This window comes from Thunnus albacares, chromosome 4 (assembly GCF_914725855.1).
Source record: "Thunnus albacares chromosome 4, fThuAlb1.1, whole genome shotgun sequence".
Taxonomy (NCBI): Eukaryota; Metazoa; Chordata; class Actinopteri; order Scombriformes; family Scombridae; genus Thunnus; species Thunnus albacares.
This window is the reverse complement of record NC_058109.1, coordinates 36,175,376-36,188,098: the sequence shown is the minus strand read 5'-3', so window position 1 is coordinate 36,188,098 and position 12,723 is coordinate 36,175,376. Positions and strand designations below refer to the sequence as shown.

General features: G+C 40.2%; 1 protein-coding gene across 1 annotated transcript; it reads left to right on the top strand.

Annotated features, from left to right (window-relative positions):
* The first annotated feature begins 2,322 nt into the window (after positions 1-2,322).
* On the top strand, positions 2,323-4,161 carry LOC122980992. The gene is made up of 2 exons (XM_044349470.1): positions 2,323-2,759; positions 3,137-4,161. Exons 1-2 carry the CDS (start codon positions 2,436-2,438, stop codon positions 3,590-3,592), a joined length of 780 nt encoding a protein of 259 aa, XP_044205405.1. The 5' UTR covers positions 2,323-2,435; the 3' UTR covers positions 3,593-4,161.
* Positions 4,162-12,723: the final 8,562 nt, after the last annotated feature.

Genomic DNA, 12,723 nt, shown 5'->3' with positions numbered 1-12,723 from the left:
AATTCATGATTTTTATGGAAACATGGCTTAACAGCAGCATCCCTGATAACACCATTGAGCTACTGGGCTGCTTCACCCTCAGGGTGGATACAACAGCTACTGACTTGTGGGGGACTGTGCATTATGTTAACAAAGCTTGGTGCATGAACAATGCCATCAAATAACAAAAAACCCTTTTTTGTTTTTTTCCGATTTGTTTTATTGTTATTCCTTTTTGGATTGAATATCGAACAGGTCTACGGACATCAAGCCAATTTGTTTTTGCATTTGAAACCAAAATTGAAAAACTAAATCACATGATCTATTCCTTTTTAGTTTCCCAACGAAAATCCGGAAAACCAAATTCAAAAGACCGTGCAATTTTGGTTTAGAAATAAAGTTTTTTTGTCAGTTTTGTACGATAGCGGAAGCGACTACATTAGCCTACCCATGATCCTCAGCCAATTCATTTTTGCGTTTGAAACCAAAAACGGAAGTCAGAGGTTTTTCCTTTTTTCATTTTAAACCAAAAACAAAAAACTAGAACACGTGATCTAATCCTTTTTTGATTCCCAACGAAAATCCAGAACACCAAATTCAAAATTTTGGTTTTTGCAAATTCCTTTTTTCATTTCTCATTTGGGACACACAGTAGCGCGGTGGACAGACAGGAAGCGGAAGTGAAGTGTAAAAACGTCAAAATAAAATCCAAAAGGATAGAATGGCCAATCTATTAAAAATGTAACACCCAACATTATGCAAGCACAGGACCTAATAAAATAGATAAATAGGCCTACATATGCCATGCATATGAAATATATTTTATCCAAAAAATGTGTGATATATTATTTAGTTGTGCAGTGTGAATTAATAGCCTAATTAATTACATGTGTGGAAATAGCCTGTGTCGTCCTTCCCAAACAGTCACAGAAGTGACAAGCAGAAGTGCCTACGTGTTACCAAACTGTTGTTAACCATTTCACATACAGGTGTCACCCAAGAAGCTGAAAGAAAGCTGATTTGTCCTCCTCGATATTCAGAGTTAAACTGACTCCAAAACGCTCTGGATGAGTATATTTCACAGAAAACACATTAAAGAGCTTGGCGTTGTTATGAGAACATCTACCGCTTCAGGGGTAACCGAACGCCCACAGCTCTTAAGAACCTCAGATTCATTGAGTGGAACCAGTGGTTGGCCAAAAAACAAAGATGGAGTGGTTGGACGCCTTTTTAAAGAGTGTTATTTACGGTGTAAAACACAAATGCTGTGTTTTCATTTCAAAAATTTTGTAAAAGTGTAAATTTATGTATTGTTGTCTCAAAGTATTAAAAAACATGACTTTTTAACTTGTTGAGTGGTGTGAAGACATTATTATCAGGCCTCAATAAGCAATCAAGGAATGAGACTTTGAAAATGGTCAATTAGTAACTTGATTCTTGATTATGAAGTTGTATTTGTTGGTTATTAGCAATTAGCAATTAATAGTGGCTTGCAATAAATTTAAAAAAAATTGACATTTAGGAAATTTGTTACAAAGTTGGACTGATCCGCTGGAATTATACAGAAATTGGTGACAACGTAAATGATTAAAAATGTATTTCAATTCACTGGCTTGCAGAAGTTAGAAGTATTTTATAAATTAAGCCGCAACAACTCACTTCAATTTAGTAGCCTGCTCAGCAGAAATTAGACAAAACCAGGGGTGTCGCTATTTTAGGGGGGCTTTAGCAACTAAACAACTATATAAAATAATTCAGTGTTCAGTTTGTTTCATGCTCACAGTGTCTTGGACAGCGATGGCTTTCTTCAGAGCTAACGGTGCAGCAGAGAGGCTGCTCTCCACTGCTGGAGACACAACATAATTAACAACACAGCAGAGCACTCCACCTCCCCCCATTGTGTTATTCTCATACAAGCAGGAGACTATTAGATGCTTTTAAATTAATTAATCCATTAATTAATGCATTTAACTTTTTCAAATTAATTTAATAATTATTTATTTTAAATCTTGCATTGTTTACATCCGTGTTTATAGCTTGCACCCTTCTTCTCTGCCTTTATTAGCATATTGCTGCATTTCTGGCATTACTGCCACCTATAGATCAGTAGAAGCAAACAGGGACACACTCATAAAAAAAAAAACTCATCTATGGCACTACTAGAGATCAGAAACTACATAGGGTATCTTTAAAGCCTGGACAAATGAACCCAAAAGCAAAACTTTTTGCATGATGATACTAGAGATTGCATTACTACTACTAAAGCTCAAATTATACTTGCCGTGTCCACGAGGATCCGCTAGAGTCCGCATGACATAAATTTCGTCAACAGAGGGTGTGTGCGTAGGCTCTGTGCGGACATCCGCGTACCTGCAATTTGTTGTGTCCGCGCGGACCTGTCTGCACAAAGCCGTCCGCTACAAGGGCACCAGCTGCGCGTGTGCTTGTAAAGAAACATGGAGGCTGAATTTGAAGAGAGGCTGTGTGAGGAGGTCCGTCGCTACCCACACCTGTACAATTCGTCTCTTAAACAGCACAAAGACAGCCAAATGTGCAATACTTCGTGGAGGGAAATTGCCCAGAGTTTGGGGAAAGAAGAAGCCATGTGTCGGCAGAAGTGGAAGTATTTAAAGATCCAGTTTGTGAAGGCGAAGAAGAAGCTCAAAGGACGAAGCGGTGCAGCAGGCAGGAGTGTTTCTGTTCCCCCCATTGTTTCCCTCTTGAACTGGCTGTCGATCTTCGTGAAACACCGGGACACGGACTCCAACTTTCCAATAGAGGTAATGTGAATCAAATTTGAAGTTATGCCTTTTCTGGTTGCTTGGTTAGTTTCATAAACCTTACGTCTACGTTTGTATCTGTAACCACTGTTTGGTTAACTTGTGCTTTTAGTGCTTGTTATTTTTGCCGCACAACTTGTTAAAGTGAGCAAGCCTGTGTCTGAATGCACAGACTAGCGAAATGGAGTTGCTAGTGTGACCCACAAGTTAAGCCTAGATACAAACTACAATGCACATGTACATTACAGCCAGTAATACAGATAGTACATGTTACTGTCCTGAATTACTTCAGCCGCTTCAGCCGGAAAAAATGAACATTTGTAATAGTATGTGGAAGCTATTAACATAGCTGACAAACTCTTATTAATGTATTGCAGGCAGATGAAGGTGGTGACACCGTGACGCTACTCCTGGAATCTATTGATGCTGGTGGTGATGCACAAGAGTATTCATCCACTTCCCCAAGGACCTCAACTCCATCACCACCAACAGTGACTCTGCCACCAGTGACTCCAACAACACCACCACCACCACCAACATCGCCTTCATCCCTCAGCTCATCCTCCTCAGCTGCCACGAGTGTCCTCTTTTCCCCCGCCATGTCCCGGAAAAGAAAAGCGCCGTCCACACCTGTTGAGGATGCAATCCTGCAACGTCTCCAGGAAATTCGCCATGCCAGAGACAATCAGAGGGAGGAACACCACTTTGTCATGATGGTGGCTGACATGTTGGCGAAACTTCCAACACGTGAGCGCATGGAGGCTCTATTTGAGATCCACCAGCTGCTTTATTGGAAGCAGAGGGAAGTGCTGGAAAAGGACTTAAGCCAGTGATCAGGCAGTTATTTGCTCTAAACGTTGCTATTTGTTGTTGTTCTGTAAATAAAAGAGTTACTTTACATTACATCTTTTTCTTGCATCTTCCTCTCAGAGGTCTTCAATGAAAAACTATGGCAAGCCATTTAAACATAATTGAACTATGGATTGGTGACATCTGTGCCTGGCAGGTTGGCCAGTTGTGGCAGCTCCAGAGACCCGTCAAGTATTTTGGATCCAAAAATACTCTCCTTGAAGATGCCTCCATCGCTTTCATGTCCATAGGCCCCCACGTTCCCCATCGTGAACCGATAATGGACATCACATGCAGTCATCAAAACAAGCCAGTGACTTCCCTTATAATTAAAGTAGTCACTACCTGCATTTGGGGGGGCTCTGATGGTAACATGCTTCCCGGCACCAAGACACAGTGAGAAGTTCCAGATTCTCCAAAAATCCTTTGCAATTTCCCTCCACTGTGTCTGGGACGGGAAGGGGACGAATTTCGGCTGCAGAGTGTCCCAAATGGCCTTTCACACCTCTGGAATGATCTTCGACACAGTGCAGCTGCCCAGTCTGTAACTTGCAGCTACACTTGTCCTGTTGTGGTTGAGCGGCCGCACACTCCACTTTCTTTGTTTCCTCGTTTTTCTTTTTTTGTGTGATTTTGCCAAGTACAACAGACAAAGCAGCTCTTCTTCTTCGTCTACATATGTCACCATCTTGGTTTGATTTGATTCGTAGTGCACATGTGCGCAATACGTCAGACGCTGCGGTAAATGTCACACGCTGATCTACTGCACATGTGTGGAACGCATCCTCAACGCAGATACCAGAAGGTAGTATAAACACATCAACTATCTGGCTGCGGTGTCCGCAGCTGTCTGTGTGCGCATCCACTCGGGAGTATAAATGAAGCATTACACTACTAGAGAGATAGGCAAGAGAAGCTGTGTTAAAAGGTACAGTATGGCTGATAGACCAACAATCCACACAGAGAATTTTACACATGTCAAAGTAGGAGCCTTCATGTTATAGTTCACGAGGTCGGCCTGGGCAACCTACAATGATGAAAATCTTGTATGTACAAATTTAAAATCCAATAAAGGGAGATTAAACAGAGCACAGCCACTGCATTAGCATTAGCCTGGCGAGCTAGCAGTCAGGAAAGGATGAAATAAAGCAAAAACTTGCAAAAGGGGAGCTTCTTAAAATCCCGATGATTCTGAGAAGGCTGTCGCATTGTGGGGACATCATGACCTTATTGTGACAACATAAAATTAATTATTTAATCACTACCATTAAAATTGACTACTGAGGTGGCAAGCTTCACAAGATAGTTAACACACAAAATGACCACTTTGCAAGACATATTGTGCAAAAAAATCTGTGCAAACAGAAAATGTACGAGAGTACAATTTTATCAGATTCTTTTTTTGATTGGTAATGGCTATATGAAAGTCAATCCATTCTGATCATTTTGTTTATAGTAACCCAATGCACTCCAGGTACACTAGCTGTCAAAAACACCCTGCTGCACTCTTACAACTTGTGTTGAGAGCGAGTGAACCATGGAGCAGCACAAACAAACAGCCAGCAGTTTGAATTAATGATATCCACACTGACAGAGCAGAGCCGCTCTGGGTTAAATAAAGTCACTTTGTGTCTCTTTTACTGGCATTTCTCAGCTGGACTGAATGTTTAAAATGCTGCCGTTTGCTGAAAAATGAGATGAAGAGAGGCTGTTTAAACTCTGACTGAAGTTACCTGACACAACACATTCACACCGACATTCCTCTCTCCAAAGTGTATTATACAAAACACTATAGGGCATTATACAAACATATAAACATAATGTAATGCACTGGGAGGGGATATTATACTTTTAATATACTGTTAGTATATTTTGCCAATAATACATCTATACTTTCATTTCAGTAAAATATTAAATTACTTTTAATGTGCTCTACATTGTACATTGTAGCATTACTTTCACTAAAGGATCTGAGTTATTCTTTAAAGGGGACATATTCTGCACATTTCCAGGTCCATATTTTTAATTTGGGGCTGTTCTGGAATATCTTTGCACGATTCACAATTCAAAAAACGTATTTATTTATCTTACACCAGCCCTTTATGCAGACCCTCAGAGTGCAGAACTTTTGTCTCTCCCTTCTGGCAGTGATATTAATTACAAAAACACTGTCAACATGTGCTTATGTCATAGACTACTCTGTCGCTACTATTGTGGCTGTAAAATGGATACATTGTTTTGAGCGCCACACAACCCCTGCAAAATGATTGTCAAAGTGAGATATAATTGTAGTCCTACTTGATCTTATATTTTGCATGTCTTATTTTTATTTTATGCATCTGTTTTTAGATATTGTGTTTTAACTTGGACTGAGTGCATTGAACTTTAATTGATCAAGTGATGGACTAAGTGAGAACACCGGTGACTGATTGGATGCCCCCCCCCCCCCCCCCCCCCCCTTCACTCAGGATTGGCAGACTGGACTGAGTTCCTTCATTTTTTTGGCTGAGTGTGTGAGGTGAAGGCAGGTGGAGAAGGAAGGAAAGGCAGGAGAGACTTGGAGATATGGGGAAGCAACGGATGTGAGAGGGTTCGCTCCACAGAAAATTGGTTGCAGTTGGTCGTGGGAACTTGAGGACGGAGACTACTTGTTGAAGCAGCGTGGATACACCGGTGGAAAGGTGCAGCTGGGACGAGGAAGCAGACAGACCACAGCGGGACTAGCCAGGCGTCGATGATGGAGACTTGGTTCAACGCGCACTATTACGATAAGTAAAGGAATGTGTAACAGGCTACTCTGAGGGCGTGTGTGTGCTAGTGGTAGTCATAGGTCACTTGATTGAGGATATTTATTTTCCTCCTCCTACAGCAGCTCCGTATACAAGGTCCCGGAAGAAGTGACGTGACTGGAGCAGAGGAGCCGACAGCTGCAGGACTTCCTTTCCCCCTCGTGTCACAGAGAACTTGAGTTCTTCCCCTATCCATTTATTGGCCCACACCATTGGACTTGCATCAGGATCAGGGGGTGTGCAATCCTATGGGTGACACTACTGTATTTCTCCAAAACAGACAAAAACCTCCTTTGACTCACAAGTTCCATTAGTCAACAACAACAACAACAAAAAAAACTGGTGTCTGTACAGCATTATTGATGTTATACCATTCCAAGTGACATGTCATCACTGTATCATTTGTACTGCAATATTTCACAGTGTAAGTGGAAGCTTGTGAATTTAAACAGGGATCAGTGTCTAAAGAACACTAAAATAATCATCAGAAAAGTTTCGTTTCCAAAAAGAGTCTCCAGTGTGCTCGTTAAAACACAGCAAGACACAGAATTGACTATAGCACTCCAGTACTATCCTATAAGTGCTCCATGTGTGCATGACGCTAAACCATGAACACTCCATGAACCATGAGAGCCACTGCACACAGTAACGCTGTCGGCTAAGTTATTAGACCAGCAATGTGTGCAGCAGTTTGCACTAAAGCAAAGGATGTGAACACAACATCTAATGCTTATTCTATCTGTAATCAACTTTCTTACATCCCTTGAAAGAAAAAAAAAGGAAGGAAAATCAATGGCTCAGCCAATTTTATTGTCGGCGTGATGCAATAAATACACTTACCTTCAACCTCACCGGCTTCCCACGGCCTTGCAGATGGATAATTATAGAGAGGATGGAGGAACGGATGGAGAGAAGCAGTGCTTGGGCTGGGGGGCAGGGGGAATAGAAAATAACAAGACACGTTTAATTACTGTAGGGTACAGAGGACTAATAAGACTTCTCTGTCACATTGTGATCAAACATATGGGGGTCGTGAGCCGGGATGTTACGCTGACTGATTAAGGATGAGGCCCATGTGACAGCAGCTCTGGCAGGAAGCCACTTCACTATTGACAAAGAGAGCAGAAACGCCCCCAGACAGATCCCAACAGCTATGTTACCCTACCTGTAGTTCTGCTAATGAGTTGAATCAACCACAAACACATGAAGGAAATTTAAGCATTATGTTCCATTAAAGCTATAATTGGCAAGGGTTAGGCATAAGCATCATTATGTATGATGACTTTATAACAAAACTTGACTTTAAAAAGATATCTGTCCAAATTAAACTCCAGCATTAGATGTGGATTTTTCTGTTAAGTGTACAGTATATTATGTATTGTTAGGATCTGGCTTTTAGTTCCAGATATCAACAACTCCTGCAAGTCACCATTCCTTCTAAACTCACTCACTGCTGTTACGTCACTTAAAAATGAAAAAAACAAAACAAAACTGCAGTGCTTGAGATTCATATGCCTGAATTCCCCATTAATACACAAATGGTACTGCAGATGAGATATTTACTCCCACCCGCCTCACCATTTCTTTAATTCACATTACATCATGATGTATTTTTATTAATAATAATATTAAACTCTATTTATATAGCACTTTTTCAAAAACAAGTTTACAAAGTGCTTTACAGACATCAAAACAAAATACACAATGCAATTACTTATTGAAAAGCTACAAGGCAATAAGAAATGGAAACAAAGATAACAGACCCTGAAAAATTCTTAAGAATAAATAAATGAGCAAAAGCATTAAAAAAAAAGATTAAATCCAATTAAATAAAAACAAGTTTTTAAAGAGTTTTAAAAGAGGTAGCTTGTCTGATTTCAAGAGGAAGGTTATTCCACAATTGAGGAGCCCTAATAACAAATGCCCTTCTACCCTCTGTCTCAGGCCTTGCCCTGGGGACTGAAAGCAACAGCTGGTCCACAGATCCAAGAGAATGAACTGGGGTCTAAGGGATGAGAAGGTCTGTGAGGTAAGATGGGGGCAAGGCTGTTCAGAGATTTAAAAACAAGCAGTAAAATTTGAAAAATCAATTCTAAAAACCACAGGTAACCAGTGCAATGAGGCAAGAAATGTGATCATATTCTCTAGTCCTCGTATGAACCCTAGCTGCAGTGTTCTGTACAAGTTGTAGGCAGATGATTGATTTTAGGGGCAGTCCGGCAGATAAGGAGTTGCAGTAATCTAAATGGCTAGAGACAAAAGCATGAATGAGTATTTGAGCATCACTGAATGAGAGGAAAGATCTAATCTTTGCAATGTTCCTGATTTCAGTGATAGCTGATTTGGTGATTTTGGTGAAATGTTTTGAAAAATTCAGGTCTGAATCAAAGATTACACCCAGATTTCTGGCCTCGTGGGTACACTGCAAACCCTGGGAAACTAAGGTCTTGCTTACAGAGTCCCAGAGTCCCGCAGAAGATTTGGCATATTTTTCATGAGCACAACCCACATACTCAGCTCTCCTGCTCATCCCACAAATGCATGTTCCTTACAAATGTGGCACCATTTAAAAGGGAAATAAACAGGCTCTCCAATGGTATAAGATTTATTGCCAAGAAGCATTGTTACAACAAAGAAATAATCTACCAAACACAAATTTCCTTACTTTTTGTGCTATGTTTAGTTTAAGAACCACCACATACAAACCCAAACACCTTGAAATCTTGACTTGTTTGTGTTTTAAAGTTGTTCTGGTTGATACAGGCTGTGGATCTGTGTCCCCTCCATCCAAAGTTCTGTTCAACTTGTTTGATAACAGGATAAACTAATATACAATGCATTATTTTGTTGCAGATTTTCGTGTGAAGAAACTTCATGTCTGGAGATTTAAATAATAAAGTTATGCTGCTGTGCCTGGTGCATAAATGCGCACAGCATCTCTCTTAATGTGGGGTGATCCCTGCAAGTATTTAATAAAGCAGAAATGATTAGTGCATTTCCCCAATAAGACAGCTGTGCACATTTACATGTGAGGCACAGCAGTGTAACTTCATTGATTATCTATCTATCTATAGCGAGCATAGTCAATGACAGTTGGGGCAGATAATATAGATATAACAATAAAAGTGAAAAAACAGTTGTTTTCTGGTTTTGATTTAATTTCTATTCCAATTGCCGATTTGAAGACGAAAACGGGAAAAGCACATGAATTTCTGTTTTTTTTTTTCAATTCAAATGAAAAACATGTAACGCTTTGTACATTTTTTTATTCTGTTATCAAACAAGCTGAACACAGCTTTGGACGGAGGGGACACAGACCGCTATGGATGTGTAATGTGGGTTTAATCATTTGAGTTTGTGAATGATGCGTCGCTTGCTGCTGCAAGGAATCGTGGGACGGAATTATCTCCTCTTCTTTCGTAAAGGATGGTCAAGTGTACCCTATGCTAAAGGAGATTAGAAAGGAAGCATTGGAGCACCTTTCCTTAGCATCTAGAGAATTCGACCAGCTCTTATCATGGCTGCCACTTAGATACATCCGGGTCATTTCACTCAGTTAGGAACCTTCCTAAGCAAAAAAGACTATTCGACTGCAGCCCCTGTCTGCCCTTGTGTTGTGTCATCTGTTCCTTATCTGATTACTTTAGTTCCTGTTTTATTTTGAAATGTTTTCTCCTTGTGGTATAACCTTTACTTCCTGGGTCTTTTCCTTGCGTCTTAGTCCCTCCCACCGTGGATGCAAGGAAACCAAGCAAGGAGAGAGGAAACGAGGAAATTTGTTTTAAGAGACATGAGACGTCCTCTCCTCTGAAGCGTCACGTGAAGCGACGTCCATTTCTGATGACGGCGACAGCTGATCACAGCTGGATGAGCTGTCAGTCAGCTTTAACAGCTGTAGAAACTTCTGATGGAGTTTGTGTCTGTACACATGTGCACTGTGCTAATACTAATAAAGGTTCACAGCTAGAGCAGCTGTTTCCTCTCTGCAGCCTGTTACCTGTTTAACAAACACCTAAATAAAAACCTGCATTCTGCATTTATACAGTGTCCTACTCAGAGGCACAGAAACCATTTCTTCTCGCAGAATGCGTTTATACTGTTTATTGATTATTTGCATCTGTATTTTTTGATAACCCTGATAGTGAATTCATCATTCAATAACCCAGAATATGATCACGGTGTCTTCTGAACACTGGAAAATATGTATTTGGCTAAATGAAAATGATTTAACTCATATCAAAACCGACGCTCAGGAATTTTCAGTCTCACATGTGACTGAATGGAAATGAATGATGTAAAATATAAATGTGTTTAACTGTTATTATGGATAAAATTAAAGTCAGGAAGAGTCTGTCTGTCAGCAAGAAACAGTCTAATGGAGGAAATAACATCATGAAAGAAAAATCTTTCTTATAAATGAGGAAAGTTGTTTATGGTTCTTTTGTTGATCAGACTGACAATTAACAGATTTTTAACTATGATGAATCAGAAAATAAATAAAACATAAAACTTGGGAATGATACACTTAAATTTCATCTGTAATCTGTCTCCAATTTGGTATGAAACTGCAGTGATGTATCTGATCAGTCAGATCAGCTGCAGCGTCCATTCAATAACTGATATCCAATAAGGAGGCGTGTCGGCCGGTAAAAGACTTCTGTGAAGGCTGCTCTCGTGTTTCCTCGCTCCTCAGAGATCCCTCGTCGCTCCTCAGAGCAAAATAAGAGACTTGGGACGCCTGTCAAAATGACGCATCAGGAACAACTTCCGGTTCAGGCGAAGAGACATAAAATAAGAGACTTGAGACGTGCCCCCTGTGTATTTGTTGTCCAGTTTTCAGTTCAGTTTTTGTCGAGTCGTCTGCGTTTCTAGTCAGTGTTCCTGTGTCTCAGTGTCTCCTGTTTCTTTTGAGAAATTCAATAAATAATTTCTGCATCTGATCATGCCTGCCTGCCATCATCTGTGTTTGGGTCCACCTGCTCCACTCACTTCATGACAATGTAATTGGCTATTGCTGCAAAATGTTGACCAGAAATAGTATCAAAAATTGAATTTCATCATAATGACACCTTTTAGGATTATAACAAGAAATAAATTAGAACACTTCTTTTAATAATGTTTCCAATAGAAATCTGAATTTAAATGAGGTGGTGGATACAGTTTAAATACATTTTTAAAAAAAAGTTTCTCATGATTTGAGGAAATAATCAAATCACAAAGTCCATTTAGTAGTTCCAGATCGACTAAATAGACCATGCGGTGAGTTTGTTTTCTCAACTGCAGTGTCAAGAATGAACTTTGAACCTTATTCTCAGGATTGTTTGTACCATTTAAAACCATGTTACTCATCCTTCACAAACTACATATCACAAGGTATGCAGGATAACATTTTATACAATAGGTCTTGAATTTCCAGATCACATTTTGTGTTAGAACACTTTATGTTGTTTAGTTTATTAAAAAGATTCCCGAGACTTGTAAGCTTGTAAAAATTTGCTTTAGCAGTCAAAGTGAGCTCACTATCTTTGAGTGAGAGAGAACACAGATGGGATGCCACATTTGATAAAGAAGACTGTGGGATATGGTCAGAAGAGTTATGAATATTCTGTAGTCTTTTTTTATGAAAGCATGAAGCGATAAATCCTCTCTGCCCAGTTTGTTTGCCTGTACACCAGCTCTTCCTCTTCTGTTGTATTTCTGACAGTAGCTACTCAAAGTGCTGCAAAGTGTTTCCCCCAGTTGTTGATATTTCAAACAAAACAAGAGGACAGAAACTTAAGAATTATAAATCTAAGAGGGAAATCAAGTTTAAGAGTTTAAAGACCTCTTATTGAATACAAGCACCAATTTTAGCCTCTTTCCCCTGGCTCTGTGTGGTGCTGTTAGAGGGTGATGCTGGATTGGATTGGGACAGGAAAAGCCCATTTATCATGACATCAGCTGCCCAGCAGGCAGGGAGACGAGCTGGCAGTGCTGCTGATGGACTGGCAAAGGCCTTGTATTACCACAGCCCCCGGTCTCCCCATAGCCTCCTTGATGTGCCCCTTGCCTGCCATCAGCCTCTGCATTCCCTTTCCATTTCTCTCCTTTTCCAGGCAGAGACTCCCAGGGGTGACAGAGAGGCACTGGGTGGCTGATAGTGAGAGTAATTAAAAGGGTTGATTAGAGTGACGGAAGGAGGACACCCAGGGAGAAAACAAGAATCTCTCTCAAGACAGAGAGAGGGGGAAAAAGAAGAGAGTGAGGTAGAAATTACAGTGTTGGAGCAGATATCACGTCAGATCAGTCTTCAAGTTAACAGAGGAAGATTTTTTTTTTTTTTTTTG

What these genes read in the sequence shown, in the direction of transcription:
- LOC122980992 (XM_044349470.1), top strand. Translation starts at nt 2,436, where the DNA reads ATGGAGGCTGAATTTGAAGAGAGGCTGTGTGAGGAGGTCCGTCGCTAC. An exon ending in ACTCCAACTTTCCAATAGAG is followed by an intron (nt 2,760 to 3,136) that starts GTAATGTGAATC and finishes AATGTATTGCAG; the next exon opens with GCAGATGAAGGTGGTGACAC.